Here is a 21,094-nt window from a genome sequence, read left to right on the forward strand (position 1 = left end):
ACATTTCTGACTTCAATGTTAAACGCTCTGGCGAGGAGGTAAACATGGCGGACTGTGTATGGCTCACTCAGGGGAGGAGCTATGCTAATAGGCCAGAGTCCGTCATCAGCCGTGGGCGGGGCCTGGGTAGTGTGACGTCACATTGCATATAAACTGTAAACTGCTTATTCTAAAACACTGCTTATGATATATGGGGATTAAACAAAGGGAGTGGGTGGATTTTTACCATTGTGGTTGTGTACACACACTGCTGACACATTTCTATTCAAACACCATGTAAAAGTGCATTTTGCATCATAATAGGGGATAATGATAATAATGATTAACACTCCTGAATCCTCTGACAAAGTCCTATAACAAGGGTTTGGTGAAGCCTCCTGTGTTCGTGATATTCAGACATTCAACTGAATTGTTTCTCTCCATGGATTTTTAATATCTGCCCTGTCACAGATGGTTTTGATCAAGCGCATGTGTTATGTCACCTGCTGCTAAAGTGGAACAAATAGATTGCATTTAACATTGACATTTATATTGTTTGCTCTTGGGCCGGAATTCAAAACGAGTGATTGCTGCCCGCTCAGCTTTATCTTCACCACATTCGCTCAGCGCTGATGATAACGAGTCAGCATTGCTGGCTCACCTCCAGTAAGTGTTGTAGACTGTGTTTGCTCAATTTTTTTCTTTTTATTTTGCACACTATTAGTGCAGGAATCCAACACTAAAATTCAAACTGCAGAGATGTTTGGTTGTTGTGTGAGATTTGTACTTGTAAGTAAGAGCCATTTTTAGCATTTTTTCCAAAATATCTAATATTAATATGATACAAACTATAATTGTATGGTTCCATAACTAAAGGGGAGGGGGGTAGTTTGTTTTACAATCTAATGGTGCTTGCAATAACTTTTTATTTTATTTCTGGGATTCCTTTTGGTACATTACTGCTATTGAGCTACACATATCTGAGTTTTTTTCTACTGTGTCTTTGCAGTGTGTGACTGGAGCTTGGGCCAAGTGGTGTTTGTAATGTATGTGTTACAAAACCTCAGGCTTTCAATATTACATTTCTAGGTATAAAGGTGAACATCAGTGAGATTTTGAAAGTAACATAAAATGTGTAGTATTGTTTTATACGTATATGTGCGTTTGGGATCAGTAAGATAATTTTTTAGGAAATAAGACCCTTGCCCATCATCGAGGCTGCATTTATTTGATCAAAAATACAGGAAAACAGTAATATTGTGAAATAATATTAGAATTTAAAATAACTGCTTTCTATTTTAATATATTTTGAAATGTAATTAATATGCTGATTAACCCCTGTAGCAGATCTATACAGGTGGAGCTGGGGAAGGTGGAGGGTTTCTGAAAGCGTGCTGCAGACTGATAACAGCAACACTACCGGTATTTGTTTAAATGTTGAGCCGCAGCTTATTTACCGCTGATGCAACAACAACCAATCAGCTGCGCTATGTAGATGACGAGGTGATCGCTACCAAATGAGTTAAAGACCTATCAGCCTGCGCCATCTAGAGTTTCAGGGCAGAACTAGGTATTTATTTATTTATTTTCATAATGTAATGTTTCATCAGTTTTTGATTCCAAAGTGAATATCTGGATATAAATTTATATCTAATAATATTTATAGATGTGTTGTGTTTATAAATGTGTTGTGATATTACTGAACGTTTGAACTTGAAAATGTGCAATGCCAAAATGGTGAAAATAGTATAAAAGAGAAAGCATTGGTGCAATGTTTTTGGGCACAAGTTTTATTTTTCTTTTTTTTCTATAGTGTGGGGCTTTGATGTGTTATTTGTTCTTCATCACTCAGCCTTATGAAAGGTATAATCAAGCTAATTACTGATTACAGAATTCATCCTTTGTTCGCTGTCTCTCGTGTCACGTGAGGACAATGAGAATCTCTCTGCCCACACTAGGAGATAGCTATGCTTCATATAAGACTACTTCATCTACTAACAACTATTACTTGAAACGCAGATGGCTTGAATTGAATGGACTCCTCCATAATAATTATCCTAAAACTTGACTGATTTATAAAGACACTAATACAAAGACAGAAACTACTACAGTATTATCTCAGTAGAGTGGTTCCATCCAATGCAAATCTCCACGTGTATTACCAATTACCAATGGTATTACCTTGCTGTATGATGTATGATTTATTTTTTTAGGATTCCATGAAATAGATAGAAGATATTTTGAAGAATGTTGTTAACCAAACAGTTTCGGTTCCCATTGACTTCCATTTTATAGACTGAGAATACAATGGGGAGTCACAGGGGAACTGAAACGGCTTGGTTACCAACATACTTTAAAATATTTAGTTTATGTTCCACAGAAGAAAGAAAGTCATACAAGTTTGGAATGACATGAGGGTGAGTGTGGCGAGCAGGACGAGGTCGAGGGACGTGAGAGCGGCGCGAGACCGGTGGCGTGATTACTGATGAGCGACACCTGCGCGACGCACCGGTCTCGTATCTCTCACGGAGGAGCGGAGGCATATAGGAGGAGCGACGACAGTGAAGAACGAGAGAGGACAGGCCTGTGTTTGTGTTGTGTTTTGTTTCTGTAGCCAGCAGTCGTCCGCGAGGGACTGCTGGCTTATACTTTCATTTTGTATTTGTTTATTTATTTATTAAAAGTTGTTGAATGTTCGCCGGTTCCCGCCTCCTTCTTCCCATAACATCCAACCTTGTTACACTGGTGCCGAAACCCGGGAAGAAGGAGGAACGTGCTGTCAAGGAGCCCTCGCCGCTGTGGAATCCGCGGTGCCATCGAGCATGGTGGGCAGTTTCCGTCACCATGGACGCTCGAGGCGGCGCGCTGGAGTTGCCCGGGAGACGGTCGAGCTCGCGGCCGGCCGCCTGGGTGCTGGAGGGGCGGCTGCCGTCCGTGAGGGAGCGGAGGAGTCGCCGCCGTTCGCCGTGGGCCGGAGCCTGCTGCCATCCGCCATGACGGGGAGGAGCAGGGAACGGGGGACTCCTGCCGTCTGCCCGAACCCGGAGGAGTCGTCGCCGTCCACCAGGCGGCGGAGGAGTGTCGAGCCGTCCACCGAGGGCTATCCAGCGCCACTGCCAGGCACCGCGGAGAAGATCGCCCAGCTGGTGGAGGACCAGATGACAGCGCGTTGTGGGAACCGGACCAATTTTTTTTTCCTCTCTCCCCTCTCTCGTCACTGTCGCTCCATGCTTCCGTCTCCTTTCTCTCGCCTCGTCTCTCCATACCCCCACGGGCCGCGGCCACCGTGATCGGTTCCCCCGGAGGGAGGGGGAGGGGGGGAGTCGAGCGCAGTCTCGTGGGTACCCCCCGGCCTGCGAGGGGCGATGGGGGTATGTGGCGAGCAGGACGAGGTCGAGGGACGTGAGAGCGGCGCGAGACCGGTGGCGTGATTACTGATGAGCGACACCTGCGCGACGCACCGGTCTCGTATCTCTCACGGAGGAGCGGAGGCATATAGGAGGAGCGACGACAGTGAAGAACGAGAGAGGACAGGCCTGTGTTTGTGTTGTGTTTTGTTTCTGTAGCCAGCAGTCGTCCGCGAGGGACTGCTGGCTTATACTTTCATTTTGTATTTGTTTATTTATTTATTAAAAGTTGTTGAATGTTCGCCGGTTCCCGCCTCCTTCTTCCCATAACATCCAACCTTGTTACAGTGAGTAATTGATATTTTTTGGGTGGACTATTCCTTTAATGGTAAATGTTTAGCAGGCATTTTATTAATTGCTGTGACTGACCAATCAGAATCCAGCATTTAAGACAGCAGTATAAAAAAGATGTCAGTGGCCTTCCAGTGCGCGTGACTGGCAGGTGACAGCTGTCACTGTGTGCTTGGTCAGCTCTTCAGATGGATTGCCGTGACTACAGCAGCAGTGTGTGTGTGTCCGATCAGAACGGCTATATCACATTCACTTCTTCTGCATGAAATAGACCTGTCCTCTGTGCCTGCTAATGATACGCAGTGTGAAACAGTGATTGGATGTCAACGTGATTGATGTGGGTGTGGAGAGGGAGGGTCCAGCGCTCTCTTGGGCCATTATCTCTTCAAATTATATCAAGGCTGTCTCGTTGGGGGTCCTTTTGGTGATGCAATCGCCGCGATGACCGAGGGCATTGAGTCTTTGTGGAACCGAAAGTAGAGGACAAATCTCTGCCTAAGGAGATATAAAATGATGTTCCGTGAGATAGATATGAATAAATTCGAAAGATCTCACAAGCACACTTTTAGATATATTTCACAAAACGGATCATTTCAATTTCATTTTTTACTTAAATTGTTAATCGTGTGTGTCTAACAGAAAATATTTGTATCTGTGTCTCTGCAGTCTATCCGGGAGGTGACGGGTTACGTGTTGGTGGCTCTGAACCAGTTTGACTATCTTCCTCTGGAGAACCTGCGGATCATCCGTGGCACTAAACTGTATGAAGGACGCTACGCTCTGGCCATCTTTCTCAACTACAGACGAGATGCCCACTTCGGCCTTAGACAACTCGGCCTCAAGAACCTGACAGGTATATATGTCTGTCTGTGGGCTTCGTGGCTGTGCAGTAGACATCTTTTAGAAACACACATGAAAGAGCATATGGGTCCACGGCAGATTTCTAAAAGAATGGATCATCCTTTTTCCACCTTTTTTACTAAAATATATAGATCAGCTAATGATATTATGTTTTCATTTAGATAATTAATGTGCATTAGGCATCTTAACCCTTTAAAGGAGAACTCCGGTCAATTTTAACATTGAGCTCAATTTTTAGTAAATTTGGAGTGCTGTCAATACAGAGAACAACGACAAAAATCGGTGTTGCCTACACCGTGTTATCCTCTTTTTAAAATTTGCACCCTATTGACTTGAATGGGGCACGTTTTAAACCTGCTTTTATCCTCTTAACATCCTTGATGTGTCATTACAAGTGCCCAGCCATGTTGAGTGATTCCTTCAGAGTGAACACGAGTGAATCTGACTGCAGGAAATGTGAAAGATATGAATAAAAATGATGTTATATCAGTCAGCGCACAGACCTGTATTTAGTTCCTGTTTTCGGTCGAAGTCCAAAGTAGTCGATTGTCGAGTTCACGCGCGTGATCATAGGTAACTAAACCTATGCGCTTGAACTCGACAATCGACTACTTTGGACTTCGACCGAAAACAGGAACTAAATACAGGTTCAAGAAATAAAAGCAGGTTTAAAATTAGACCCCATTCAAGTCAATAGGGTGCAAATTTTAAAAAGAGGATAACACGGTGTAGGCAACACCGATTTTTGTCGTTGTTCTCTGTATTGACAGCACTCCAAATTTACTAAAAATTGAGCTCAATGTTAAAGTTGACCGGAGTTCTCCTTTAAGTGTCACCCCCCTCTTTTTAAAATAGACATGAAAACGCACATTCCGAACTTAAATGGTTGTAATTCAGGAATGTTTTGGAATATAGACATAAAATTGGTCTTGTTTTAAAGAAGACATTTTGCTGATTTTTGTAGAAGTGAAATAATACAATTATTTGAAATAAATTAAGAAAGTGAAACAGAAAAAAAGTTAAAGAACTTTGAGTTTATGAAAATATACAATATAAAAATTTAATTATTCATATTATATATAAAATATATTTTTTCAAAACTTGGGTGACTCTAAAACTGCAAAAATCTGAACAAGTTGTGTTTCAAATTTTAGGTTGATATCTCAAAAAATGAGCTTTCAGTGAGATTTAGTTTGGGCGCAGTACCAAACTTTTTTACTAGACTCCATTACTGCCCATATAAGGGCGTCTCCATCTCCATATGTGTTTTTTCTTTATTTGTAAAAAAAATGTAGACCTTTTTTTTCTCAAATAATTGAACAGATGCTATCTTTTGAACTCTTGGCATGAAAACAAACTGAGGTTTCTACCATTCTTTCATGATTTTTCATGTTCATCACTATTTCAAAATAAAGGACTGAACACCTTAGGAGTATGAAAATATTAGTTGCAAATTGATAAATTACAGCTCCTCTGTAATTTATTTTGAAAATCAGTCACCAGTAGTGAGTAGGTGAGGGTGAGTAAATGATGACAGAATTTTTTTGGGGGGGTGAACTATCCCTTTAAGGGCTGTTCCACAGGTGCATTAAACCGTGATTACACTCATTTTTCTTTGGTAGAAATAACTTTTGTTGCTGCTGGTCTCCCCTCTTTACTGAATAATGCCAATTTAATCACATGAGCTGTAATTATCTCTGGAATTAAATCTACATTAATTAAAAAATAAGGCTGTTTGTCATTTTAGAGTGGAACTTCAAGGTTTTACTTGAGAGTTAACAGAAACATATTTTGTTGAAGAGGCTACACAACTCTTTGACAGGGTGTGCTTGGTTTGATGGTTAAGCTGCCCACAGTTGCTGTGTGTCAGAATGTTGTTTTAGGCACAAATTGTTTGTAACTCCCTCCCCTACACACACACACACACACACACGCACACACACACACACACACACACACACACACACACACACACACACACACACACACACACACACACACACACACACACACACACACACACACACACACACACACACACACACACACACACACACACACACACAACATCAACTTGTTAGTAACATTAACAAACATTAAATATAACATACTGTATATTCAGATAAAAATGCCAGATTTTAAATTTTTTCATACAAAAATTACTGATTACTGATACTGTATATTAAACATAATTTAATGTTCCTGGATGACTCATAAAGTTATAAGATATTACCATCATTGTGTTGCTAAGTGCTATGGTTTGGTCTGTAATTCCATGTGTACAATACATAGTTGCAACTACCTTCTATTACTAATATCATTTTTCTTAGAATTATTCTATTATTCCAATCCCACAGTGTTCCTGGTAAAGAGATGAAAGCGTGCATCTTCGTTTCTGAGACGCAGCACACTGATGCTTAATGGGTCCTTTGATATAAAATATAGTTGTTGTTGTTGTCGTCGTCTTTTCCCTGTTCTTACCATCCTTTACTGATGGCAAGTAGTGTTTATACTATATGTGGTCACTTCAGCACAAATATAACTTTTCACTCTATCAAAATTAATAATTCAAGCAAACCTTAAGGGTGCAGATGTTTTTAATAATTTTTATAAAAAAATATTCTAGATATAATTAAATGATCTAGATTATAATTATCTAGAATTAAAAGATCTAGATTATTATTTTACAATTATATTCACGTCATACACTGTACATACAATTCTAGTTATTTTTTTCATTCCAAACCTGTATGACTTTCTTTCTCTAGAACTCAAAAGAAGATATTTTAAAAATAAAAATAAACCAGGGTGATAGAATACGTTTATGCAATATTTTGCTTTGGGGTGACATGTCCCTTTAACACATGGTTGTTTACCAAATAAATAAATGGACTTATATATATTTGAATTTACATATTTGTATTATTTCAGAAGAAAAAAGAGAGGTCGGAGAAACAGAGTACAATTGTTTAGGTAACTGGTTTCCCGGAGATATGATCATCTTTACAGTGTTTTCAAGGTCAGCGGTCACTATTCAGAATTATTTGGCTGTGGAATGAAGTCAAGTAATAAGTATTCCAGAGGTCTCTGTAATAATTTATGACATTTACCCAAGAAAACAATAATGAAGAAGAAGTATTCTATTCCTCCATGCTAGTATTTTCAGACTGGTGAATGTAAAGCTCTGACCACACACTACTCTCATGTCAGTAGGTCACAGTATATGTACAGTATCATAAAAAGCAATTAGGCCAGAACTGTTAATGCATACAGTTATCCAGCCTGAATAATAGTGATACAATTTCTGAGAACAGCAGAATGTAGATGGTAATGGTCTTTCTCCTGTATTTCATAATTGAAGAATATCACAAGCTCGATTCAAAATATATGTAGTCTGAGGTTCGGTAATTATTAGTATCCATGACTGATGATCGTGAAATTATGATTAGCAGGTTAGACATAGAAACACTGTCTAAGAGATAGTTGGGAAGAGTACAATTTACATGTTTACCAAAGCTAAAATCTTGCAGGTATACAAATAAAAAGATGTTTTACTGACATTTAAGAAACACACATATCCACAGGCTTTAGTTTAGTTCTCCGCTATGTTGTTGTTGTCTCATTGAAAGCATGCCAAGCAGCTCAGTGCAGTCTAAAGAGAACATGTAATGTCTCTCTCCATCTGCTGGCTGTGTGTACACCCAAATGCTTGGTAAACAGCAGCGGCATTAGTTAGATCAATACATGAAACGATACATCGATACATACTCAACACATTAAATGGTCTCTTTACGTTTCTTTTCAAATGCAACAATTTGTGAATCAGGACGTATAGAAAATTCAAATGAAAGAGAAATAGGTAATATGATTGAAATACAAATAGGATTTAGATGATTTTCATTACTTTGAGTTCTGGACTTTGAGCTTTGTAACCTTGCAGATCTTTTTTATGCTCAAACTAGACTACAGGTAAAGTTGAAAAAGTAAACAATCATAATAAGACCCCTTTAACTTCGGTGGACTTTAACTTGAAAATGGTGTATACTGACGTCTTTCCGTGGTTGAAACATCATACCTTATGATGTTCATTCATATATTTGGTGATATAACTAGGAAGAGATGATTGGTTCACGTGCCGCCTGAACTGAGGTGCAACAGTGATCTGTCACGGCACATTAAAGCGTAACTCTCGCCAAAATGCAACCTATGGTATTTTTGTGAATCTACCCGAGTCACACTTTCGTTTAAAAAACATAATTCCAATCATAAAAGCATAAATGTCGTGATCTCTGAATGCAACATAATTACATTATTTAGACTGATATATTGAATGAAACCCCTTGTTTATTATTATTATTTGAATAAATATTGCCATGAGCTAAGTGGCTAAGTTATCATGCTTTTCATTGAAATTACAACTTCATGACATTTCCTCATATGGAGACAGTTCATTCGCATTCGGAGATCGACTATTTTTGACTGTATCTTTGCGAAGGGTCAATTGCTAGGGCAATAGCTCTCAATCTTTTTGACTTGAAGGCACTTAACTCATATACCCCCATAAGAAAAGATATTTCCTCCAGTATGTTTGGTATATTTTATTAATTATATTTTTCAAATGAATTGTACTAATAATATATTCATTTAAAACATTATAAGTCATCCTGCAGCCTCCTTGGATGTAATGGGTCCCGGGCCACTTGGTTGAGAACCATTGTGCTAGGGTGTTCAAAACCATATGTTGTCATTTATAGATATGGATCTCGTTCCTCCTTTGTAGGTCTGTGTGATTTTTTATTTTATTTTTATTTTTATTTTATTTTTATCATCCATCAGGTTATTTGTTTTACTTTCATGTATGCATTGCTGTGTTGCTTGCATATTTGCTGCCTCATTGATTGTTTATTATTTATTCTCATCCATTACAGATTCTTGATAGTTACAAGTCTCATCTCTCAGTTTGAATCCTTGTATGCGTGTTCACATACGTTTGATTAAATGTGCTGTCTTGGTGTAAAATCCCCCAACACACTCTTACCCATCAGTAAGGCTCATGTTTTCAGGTTTCATCCTTCCACCAGGTAATGCTGGCTGCTCATACACCCCTCAGTTCAAGGTGGAGGTCATTCTAGTCTTATTTACCCCACAGTAATGTTAGTGTTTTTCTTTTGCCTGGATTGTGTTGTCATTGTGTATTTCCAGTGCTACATAATGATTGCTTTTGAGGGATAATATTCTTTATATAAACACAACCTTTACACACATATTAGGCAATGCTGAGATGTACAGATATCTGTGTTTATCATCATAGAGAAAATATTTTCATATTGATTTAGTGTCGTAACACTGATAGCAGATCAGTGGCACAAGACCAAATTCTATGGACGGTATACTTGACTGTTCCTAAAAACATACACACATGAAATATTACAAACATCTTCTTGCTTTTAAGGTCCTTCAGACGGTTCAGGCACCCAGAACAGGCAAACATGAATTTAAAAAATCTTATCTGAATTTTACAATTTGCAAGTCAGCCAAGGCTTGCCCAGTAACATCTTGGCGGTTTGTCATCTAACGTCTTGACATGTACAGGAGGTTGGCAGGGGTTGCGGTAAATATTCAATATTTTAATATACTCTCAGTCTATGACATTCCTGGCAGCTCCTGAATCAATAAGAATGTGATGTGTTGCTATTAGAAATTTGGACATTGACAGATATTTGGCATTACAGGGAACATTTTACTACAAATGTCTTTGAGGGATAGAGCTATGGTAAGCCAGACTAGAATTATTACAATGGCTAAATTGGCCACAAAATAGATACCCAGTCAGACATTGGTTTGAATCTAAAGGTAAATCATCTTATAATGTGAAAAAGTCTGTTATTTACAGATTCCTCCATTTTGGCCACTGATGTTAAATATATAATGGCATTGTTTTTTACCTCTTTAATGCATTTTTAATGGAATATTGCATTATTTATTAGACATCATTTTTTTTATTCATGTGCCCTCATAATCTTTAATCAAAATAACTTCCCTTCCCCCGACCGGAAAAAAAAAATTCCCGCCATACATTTTTTTTTCTAGTTCGAGAAGCTGTTTAACTCAGATATACATCACAAGAAGAAAAGACAATCACAATGTATGTTTCCTCCGTCATTAACAGTAGCTTATTGTCATCAATGAAAATAAACATCCTGATTTAAAAGCCTGGTTACACTATTTCGATGGTCCTTTAAGACATTCCACTAACTAAGTAACTTTGCAACTACATGTCAACTATCAGACTTTAGAGTATTATTAGACTGTCTACTTAGTTATGCTAATACTCAGTGTTGGGGAGTATCAAGTTTCATGTAACAGCGTTATGTAATTTAATTAAAAAATAAATGCAACTAATCTGTTACAGTTACTTTTTTTGGCTTCATTAGTATTACATAGTATGTAGTATCTTTACATTTATACAATAATTGTACTATATATTTGATTTATCATGCTGAATATTAATGTCATGCACACACGATATTATATGTAATGTTAAAATAAAAACCAACTCTTGCTGACCGAGCTATTCTGGGAATTTAGAGCTTATGTGTGAAAAGGCTAAAATGAAATGAAGAGAGCAGAGCTAATACCATCTCACCGGTCTGTTGCTCAAAAGGCTGAGAGAGGAACAGCTCCATTAATAATGGATCCAGTATCATCATTATGCAGCAAAATGTTTAAACTACACAGAATCTCAGAGCTTCAAACACAGCTTTACTTTTTAAAAACATTCCCCCATGAAACTGAGCTAATGTCAGCGAATCTTGAAGCAGATAACCGAAGTTATCAGCAAAGAGAAAGTTTGAGGGAGGGGTCATCTATTTACAAAAAATGCTAGTAAATATTCATAAAATAAAATAAAAAAATGAATTGAAAAAAACATATCTGCAGATGTTTTAAGCACGCCGCAGCCTCAATGGAAAAGTGTAATATATTAAAAAAAAACTCCTCAATGTGCCACGATGTGACGTTTGTGTATAATGTGGGTGTTTCTAATGTATCAGCCTATTTTGCATTGACATTTTTTCTGGGTAGAAAAAAAAAACTGTGCAAAATCAGCAGTTTGAAAGGATGGATAGCCCTACAAAAAAATGGAAATCAAGAATGTGCTCTAAATAATGATTTTATCGCCTACACTGCTAGAAAATAAAACAATAATGCATTTAATGAGGTTTATGCCTAAACCGGGTAAAAGAAACTGCGAATGGCAATTTCATTTCTCATGTGAATTTTTCTGGTGTTTCTAGATGTTTAGTTATTTTACTGGAAAACAAGATACACTGAGCACAGTGTCCGTCTTAATCTATTCTGTGCCTCTAGTTTCAAAACAAACTGAAAATAACATAAAAGGTCTCTGACGTTGTTTTGCGCCATTTTTTTTACTGTATCTGCAAAGCAAAGTATCTGTCAAAAGAACTAGAATTGAATTGATGTTTCATGAAACAAAGTTCAGGAGGAGCACGTTCATATAATCAATCCAATTAACTTGTCATCAACAATCAATCATGTCTATCCCGTCAGCATGAGAGGAAGCATATACATGCACTCAGTCGACTCACCTACATTCCTTGACAGTTTTTCAGCATCCCTCCACCACCCTTACACCTCACTCTTGGCTTGTTCCTTCCACAGCCAGGAATACGAGGGGAGTGCTCTGGGTTGGGGCCAAATACCGAGCCGGAGCCCTCTCCTCGGACAGCACGCCAAATATGCATACCGTTATTCTATCTGACTTATTTGTAAGTGTGAACTGGCAAATGTATAGTCTGTTTGCGCTGCTTGTGCGTGTGCACTTTTGCTGCCTTATTGTCCAATCGGAATTATTGTGAATACAAGTTTCCTAGTTAGAAATTGGACAAGAATGAATGCCTTCTCAAGTCGTATTTACCACTGGGGAAGCTCAAGGATATTTTGATACCCAAGTTCCCGAGTTGGACGGGGCATAAACTTTAAACACGGTGTAGCAGGAAAAGCTACACAATGATTGAATTACATTTACAGTTATGCATTTGGCAGCTGATTTTATCCAACAGACTTACATTGCATTGAATTTGTTTAGCAGCTCATGCATTTCCCAGGAAATAAACCCATGCCATTGGCATTTCTAGCCCCATGCTCCACATGCCCTGTGTTGTACAGTATTGCTCATCATTCAACAGGTTTTAGGCAATTCTTCACGTTCCATAATGTCTTACAACACCAGTGACAGTTGTGCTATATTTAAGTTTACTAGAAAATAAAGACGAGATAACAAAATAATTTGCTTTGTCAAGTTTTGGTTGTGTTCTACTTCTTACCCTCCGTCTCATGGCTCCACCAACCCTCCCAGCCTGCCCTCCTGAGACCCTGCTGTTGGGTGTGATTTCTGGGACGCTCCGCTATCTCCACAAGCCAAACTCCCCTCCCTGTGTGGCTGAATAATGAGACGCTTCGTGAATGTGGACGTGTGGAGGGTGTGTGTGACGGAGGGCCGTGGATCATGATCTGAAGCCTCAGAGGATATTAAGGGCCGTTCACACTGACAGCGACAAAGCGAACAGAAGTTCTTCATTTCAATGAGAGTTGTAATCGCTGCGTGAGCACATGCTGTGCGAAGTTGAGTGTTTATTGTTTATTATTGGAGTGTCGTTTGTCTCCTGTGAGAAGTTTGGGCAGGAGAAGTTAATGGTGTGATTGCACTGTTTGTTTTTTGGGAAATGGTGTCAGAAATTGTCGTCAGTCTAACTGATTTTGATTCATGCATTAATAATTGGTCTTGTTCATGAAATGTTGAAAATTCAAATGCTTTCCTTACATTCATTTCTAAAAGCATGCAAATGTATTCCTCATCAAAGTAGAATGACATAATCTTATTTTTATTATTCAATCAATACAATTGCTGTAGTGTGAACAAGGCTTCATGAAGAAGGGCCTCTTGGAAAAAGTCTCCTTCAGACTTGTTGCTTTCAGAGTATGAACCAGAAACTAGATTTCTTACAACAAAATTAATTTCTGTAATTTACATGTTGGTTATAGGCAGGGAGCTCATGTTTAATTCAACATGGACTGACAAAAAATGTCAGGTTTGTTTGAAAAAGTATATTTCATATCTAAATTAGACAACGTATTGATGATTTAGCTTTTTTAGCTCCCATCATATGCTCTTTTTTTTGTATTATTATTTTTAGGTTATTGGGAATAAAATTTTTTATATATATATTAATTTTAATGGTTTCATTTATTTAGGCTACTGTTTAATGCACATTCTAAAGTGATCAGACATTATACAAAAAAAGTGATTGGCATAAATATTGGCAAAAAAAATGTATTTCAGTGTTGAAGGTTTTCAATGAATGCCGTTCTTAATTGATTGCCTGGTTTATTTTCTTCATATGTGCACTGGTGACCTGTCCTTTAGGTTTTCCAGTCTCATTTGCATCTTCCTGATTATAATCTGCCATTTGGAGACGATTTGTCCATGGAAAAATGGACACTGACAGAATGAAATGAGAATAATTTCTCAAATGTTAGTGGTTTTGACACTGTTTTAATTTGGCTTTAATATTAAATTCCCCTTCTTGTATGCAAAATGATTGCATTTTGTGTCAGATCTCAGAAAATAAATAAATAATATGAGGTGCATTTCTTTTATCACTTAAAAGGCATCTTAATAGTCTGACAAGAATAGTTCCCCAATTTGTACTGAGTTAATGAACAATATTTTCTCACTTGTCTTCTGTCTTATAGAAAACATGAATTGGTTATGGCACAGCTGCGGATTAATTTAAACGTGTATGCAATTGCATTTATGCTTATACTTTAATTTCTGATTTTGTTTGTTTGCCTCAAAACACAGCATAAAGTATATGCACACATTTGTAACATTTCTATTCTATTCTATTCTATTCTATTCTATTCTATTCTATTCTATTCTATTCTATTCTATTCTATTCTATTATCCCTGCTATATAATTCTTGTTAATGATTATTGTTAATGAGTATTATAAAGTTCAGTTTATAATTACAGCCAAGTTAATACGCTTGTTGTTTGTGTTGAGGGCTTTTTAGCTTATATATTTATTTCTGTATATTTTTATGATTTTCTTTTTATAAAGAAAGATTACACTGTGCTCAGCTTTGACCCGCAGTTAATTGTGCTATTGAATTGTTTGAGTTATGTTTACAGATGGAGGCAGACAGTTAACGTTTATAGGGGTGCCATAATGTCGCTCAATTTCTCCGGCCGATAAGGGCCGCATTTTGTGCGATGAGTTCTTGCCCTTCAGACGACTTTATAATATATTAGAAATTTTGATTAGCTCAACCCCCCCCCCCCCCCTTTTTTTTTTATTTTTCTTCAAAAGCAGCGCACTATCATCCTTGCTCTGAAATTGATAGCATTCTCATTAAAATATAGATTTATTACAATTGTTGTTGAATGGATTCCTTCTTTTCCGCCACCTTCTTTGAGAATTGTGTTCAGATGAACTCATCAAAGAGATGTTAATGATGCGAAGTGTTTCTCATGCAGGCTGGGTTTCCAGCTGTGAATGTCAAAAGTTTCTCTTTAAAAATGTATTCGTATGGTCTGTTGTTCCATTCACAGTCTCAACCTTTCCCCCTGCACACTCCACTTCCATCATCACGGAAGTGCTGAAAGAAAATTTCAATATTTCACTTTCACTCAAAGGAAGTGAATTTGTCATGTTTAAATACCCTTGATCACTTCTGGGTTCATTTTGAATGCAGGGATGAGGGCTCTGAGACCTGGTAATCTCACAATGCTGGTCAGTGAGTTTATTTGAGATATTGAACAACACACTGATGTCAAAATGTGCATACATTCAACCTTTAGCTTGTCACTGGGGACCTACAACTTAGGGACTTATACCCAAGGGAGTAGATTTGTTTTGAACATTGGGGGGGGGGGGTTTCATGTGATCATGGTATAAATATTGTGGGTTGGTGGGTGGGTTGGTTGGTTGTTGGTTGGTTGACTTCTGTGTGGAGTCAAAAGGGTCTAACTCTGTGCCACCGCATAACTATAGATGTGTTAAAAAATTATGAGAATATATATACATATACATCCGAGTCCTGATCGGGAGGTAACGTCCGATTCCGATCGATTCTGAAACCACGTGATCGGGCCCGATTTCCGATCACGTGATCGGATCTGGACATCCCTATATAAATGATTTCCATACAAGCATTTCAGTCAAATATAATTTATGCAATATGTCAAACATTTAACCCACAGAGGAAAACAGCAGCAGTTTAAAAGTAGCCCGATTCCACCGTAAAACCACGGACTTGCCATCCTTACTATTGTCAAATGTAAATTCTTGTGATGGCAATGCAAATTTCTTACTCTTAGCATCATTACTCCAGTCTTCAGTGTCACATGATCCCTCAGAAATCATTATAATATGCTGATGTGGTGCTTTAAAAATATTTCTTATAACAGTTGTGCTGTTATAAAATGTATAATGCATGTATATACATTTTGACAAATATTTACAAATAGCTTTTTGTGTATTTATTGAAAAAATCGGCTAATTTTATACCAGTGCTCAGATCTATTTTAATACATTTATACATGTGGGCTTACATAGCAATTAAAAACAAGAAACAGTGGGGACTAGATGATATTTGCTGAAGCTTTAATGGTGAGATCTAATCAGTTGTGTTTGTTCAGTATACAAACCCTGTGCAGATCTAAGGTGTTCTAACAGAACTGTCCAGTTATGTAAATTATAAGTTGATTATGAAGCGGTAGCCATGTGTCGGAATAATAATATTGCTTCATTAACTTCCTATTTGTTTCCCTTGGAGAGCGAATAAAACAGTACTAACCCGTTTTAAACAGCTAGCCATGGTCTCATTCATCAGGAGGTTGTTGGAGGCTACGAACCATCATAATATAAATAAATAAATTTTTTAAAAGCAGGCTTACCAATACACACAATGTCTGAATTCTCAGTAACTGAGGCTATTCATTAGAGCTCTGGGCTAGTAATAAACCTAGTAATATTTGTTACAGGGGAACAGGAGGGAGGGATTTGAAAGGGTCTATCAGCTCAAATATACTACCTCCACATAAAGCATATGTTCCCAATCTCTACAGACACATTGATATGCTCATAATCTTGCTTGATCTTTTATAAGCTCCTTAACTTGGGAATTGGGGTGATTTCGTTCTTAAATCCTGCTCTAAAAAAAAGAGATTATTTTCATTACACTGCTTTTATAAATCATATAAACAGGTTTCATAGAGAAGTCGGGGTTATATCCTTAGGATGTCCTTGAAATGAACTGTACATCTTTGATATGCACATAAAGTGTTTTTTTAACATTATTTATGCTGTGAAATAGGCTAAATGGCTCAAATGCAGCATGTTATTCACAAGTGAACATGATTCCTAATTCACCCTCTTTTTGAATTGTCCCTGTTGTAGAAATCCTGAATGGAGGCGTGTATGTGGATCAGAACAAGTTCTTGTGCCATGCTGACACCATCCACTGGCAAGACATCATCAAGAACCCGCGTTCTGAACTTCTGGTGGTGCCCTCAAACAACAGTGGCAGCACATGTGAGTGTTTGGATGAGTTTAATGATTTAAAATGGGCTATAATAATAGATTTTTTTCATGGATTGACTGAAGTTGTCGTGTGCTTTCAAAAATTGCACTCACAAGCTAAATTGCAAGCTGTAACAAACAAGAAGTTCAAATGTTTTACCCCCCGTTTCACAGTGCTAAGTCCCAGACTAAAATACATGCTTGAGCTATTTTAACTGAAAGCAACGTGCACTGACATATCTTAAAACATGTCACTGTCATGGCTTGTCTCAAGATGCACACCAGTAATGTTTCGTTTTTTATAAAGACATTTATAATAGCTACTTAAATGCCCTATTTGAACTAAGGTCTAATCCTGGCTTAATCTAAGCCCTCTCTGTGAAACCGGGCCTTAAAGATTCACAGCAATAGTGAAATATTGGAGTTTTATTGCAACCCCTGGAAAATAGCAGAATTGCTGAATTTCTTCAGTATAATCACTTTTAATTGAAGTCATATTGTTACTCAGAGTCTCACTCAAGCACACTCCCTTGGTAATTATAAAACAGTCAATTAAATCTAGTCGGTGATAAAAGTAAGTGAGGACATTGTATGAGACAAATCCCAGAGCAATTAAAGTAGTGTTGTTGTTGTTTAGGATTAACGACACGATGTATCCCACAGGCAGAAGGTGTCATCGCTCCTGCAACGGCCGCTGCTGGGGCCCTCAGGAGGATCAGTGCCAAAGCTGTGAGTGTTTAACACATGCTTTATCAATTAACTTGCACAACAACACACACTCACATTGTAATATATTAAGGCTTCCAGTGTGATGTGACCTTTGACCCTTCTGCAGTATTATGTCATTGATTTCATAGCAGTGTCTATCAGAAATTACTAACATTTTAATGCATTCTGATGAGGAAAAAAATCTGTACAAATTGATAGTTTTAATAAGATTTTTCATTGTCATTCTTAAAGTCCGCGTGAACCGGTGACATATTTCCAAGTGAAAGGGAATTTTGAACAGAGCGCAAGGTTTTACTTTAGCTCTCCTCCTCTCCATCTCTGCTCATAGCAGACTGACGGTTTGAGGGGAGTGGTTAAGCAGTTTCAACCCAAGCCGTCAAACGTACGTCATCAGAAAAGGAACGCCATTCCAGACCGGGAGTAACTTTTCAGACTTTGATTAAAGATTACCACGGCAAACTATTTTTTTCTTTGTATTAACTTGCACAGATGAATTGTTCACCACAAGACTAGTAATATGCGCTAATAAAGTAAATAGGGTCAATTTTGATTTCATGCTTTAAATACTTTAAAATTGAAAAATTTTAATACCAGACGGTTTCCTTATCAGGTTTAAAACAGTTGCTTAAACTAAAGTTTATATTATTTTCATATTAAAGTGCCCATATATGCTCATTTACAATTTCATAATTTTATTTGTGAGGTCTGCTAGAATACATTTTCTTGATTTAAACAACATTGTGTTTTAGTCCCTGTCTCTTTAAAGCCCACCCTTCCGAAAAGCCCAGATTGCTCTGATTGGTCAGCTAGCCCAGTCTGTTGTGATTGGTCTACAACTTATTAGACCGTGAGTTAGAAATGTACGGAGCCCTTAAGGGGACATAGTGGTGGAAAAAACAAGTGTTGGAGATTAGCGTATTTATTGCTCTTGAGTATCGCATCAGTCAAAAAATATGTCATGAAGAGGAAAAAATATATATATATAAGTCGCACTGGACTATAAGTCGCATTTATTTAGAAATTTATTTCACAAAATCCAAGACCAAGAACAGACATTTAATCTGGAAGGGCAAGTTATTCAACTACACAATAGCACACAGAACAACAGGCTGAAGGTGTCCGGTATGTTAACGTAACACATTAACAGTTATTCAGCTACACAATAGCATAAAGAACATATACCTGGGAGGCTGAATAGGCTAAATTAACATTAGCAGGCGAGTCCAACAAGTTACCGGTAAGCAAGTTCACCAAGCTCCCGCGATCTCATTCCTCATCACTGAATCCATTGAATTCTTCCTCGTGTCGCTTCTGAACAACTCCGGCAACTAGAGCGCCCTCTCGCGGCTGTAGACGGTAATGTTTTCTCTTGGTTCATCTTAGTCAGTATGAATTAATTTTGATATATAAGTCGCACCTGACTATAAGTCACAGGACCAGCCAAACTATGAAAAAAAGTGTACTTATAGTCCGGAAAATACGGTAATCTTTTGTAAATTTAAGTGGTAAATTATCACGTCGCTTCATAAAATTGAGGTTAAATCACTGGAGACACATGGATTAATTTGATGATGTCTTTACTACCTTTCTGAGGCTTGAATGTGGTAGTTGGGTAGGCTGTCAATGGAGGGACAGAAAGCTCTCAGATTTAATTAAAAACATCTTCATTTGTGTTCCGAAGACAAACGAATGTCTTACGGGTTTGGAATAAAATGAGGGTGCGTAATTAATGACAGAATTCAATTTTTAGGTGAACTAACCCTTTAAGTCACGGAAATATTGGCAGCACTACAAACGAGGCAAGTGTTTTTTGTTGGAGAGATTATCTTTCTTTGGTATGGTGCTTTGTAACTTTGCAGATAATTTACATGCACAAACAGCTAAATTACACAATATAGGAAAGGTTAAATTAAAAAAAGCATAAAATAAAAAGCAATAAGTGCATTTAAAAAAGAAAAAGCATAATAAGTGCATTTTAATACCCCAATATAAAACATTGTAAAACCAGATGTTACACACACACACACACACACACACACACACAAACACCATGTTCAGACATTGAAACTAAATGAGTTCTGTCTGTAATATAAAATCATTCTGAAGCACCTAGAGTGATTGCTCTTGGGAACTCTCTTCTCTGGTGCTCTTGTGGCACAACCTGTGGTGATGTTCTCATGAGTGGGTGGCAGACACAAAAGGAGGGACAGCAGGGGATGGCAGGTTCAGTTCTCTACATAATTAGGTATAATTAAAGAGGATCCAGCTCCATAGAGTGTCACGTCTGATGAGGGGTTGCACAGTGTGTCTGACAAATAATAGTTTTAAGGTTTTTGCTGTGTCCTGGTGACTTTTGACATGTTTACAGAAAAGTAAAAATACAAAAACTCCACAGATGCAGAGAAAGCTTAACTTTTGTCTTTGTGGTTTCAGTGACAAAGACGGTGTGTGCAGAGCAGTGTGATGGACGCTGTTTTGGTCCGTACGTCAGTAACTGCTGCCACCGTGAATGTGCAGGAGGCTGTTACGGACCCAAAGACACAGACTGCTTTGTACGTCAACTCTTCCTTTATTTTTCCCTTACTATGCATGATTTTTTTGTGTGTATTAAAGGTAATGAAGGTAAACTCTAGAAGTTGCAGGCTGATGGGTCCGTAACTCATTTGGTAGCAATCGTATCGTGATCTACACAGCGCAGCTGATTGGTTGCTGTTGCATCAGCGGTAAATGAGCTACAGCTTAATATTCAAATACCGGTAGTGTTGCTGTTATCAGTCTGCAGCACGCTTTCAGAAACCCTCCACCTTCCCCAGCTCCACCTGTATAGATCTGCTACGGGGGGTTATTTCATGAATGTTACATGTGCAGCAGCACCAGCATGTCTTACATGCTCACAACAATGTCTGTGAATGTATTGGTAGTATCAAGTCTCGGTACTTGCTTTGCAGAAGCAGCAGCGTAGCAGATCTATTCCACCAATACCAAATCCATTAACAATGCCATATCACATTACCATCATATGGTAATATGATGCTAATATTTCAGATTGTGACGTAGATGTTTGAGGAAGTTATTGAAGTTTCACATGCTTTTTATTATATCCAATGAAGAAGAATGAAAAACAGAACTGTAGTGACACACTAGATGGCAATACAACAGTGACACCTATTGGCAAATTACTTATTAAGTAATATGGACTATACAGTCGAGGTGTTTTAGGCA

General features: G+C 37.9%; 1 protein-coding gene across 1 annotated transcript in view; it reads left to right on the top strand.

Moving 5' to 3' along the window:
* The window catches only part of LOC307000062 (receptor tyrosine-protein kinase erbB-4-like), a 169,670-nt gene that overhangs the window by 99,653 nt on the left and 48,923 nt on the right, over positions 1–21,094 (top strand). Inside the window, exons 3-6 of the mRNA XM_079615300.1 lie at positions 4,344–4,530; positions 17,021–17,155; positions 17,807–17,872; positions 20,306–20,424. Of these exons, the coding sequence (XP_079471426.1) occupies positions 4,344–4,530; positions 17,021–17,155; positions 17,807–17,872; positions 20,306–20,424 (507 nt within the window). The remainder of the gene's footprint in view (positions 1–4,343; positions 4,531–17,020; positions 17,156–17,806; positions 17,873–20,305; positions 20,425–21,094) is intronic.

The sequence above is a fragment of the Phoxinus phoxinus genome (assembly GCF_949152265.1).
Source record: "Phoxinus phoxinus genome assembly, chromosome: 6".
In the NCBI taxonomy this organism is placed as follows: domain Eukaryota; kingdom Metazoa; phylum Chordata; class Actinopteri; order Cypriniformes; family Leuciscidae; genus Phoxinus; species Phoxinus phoxinus.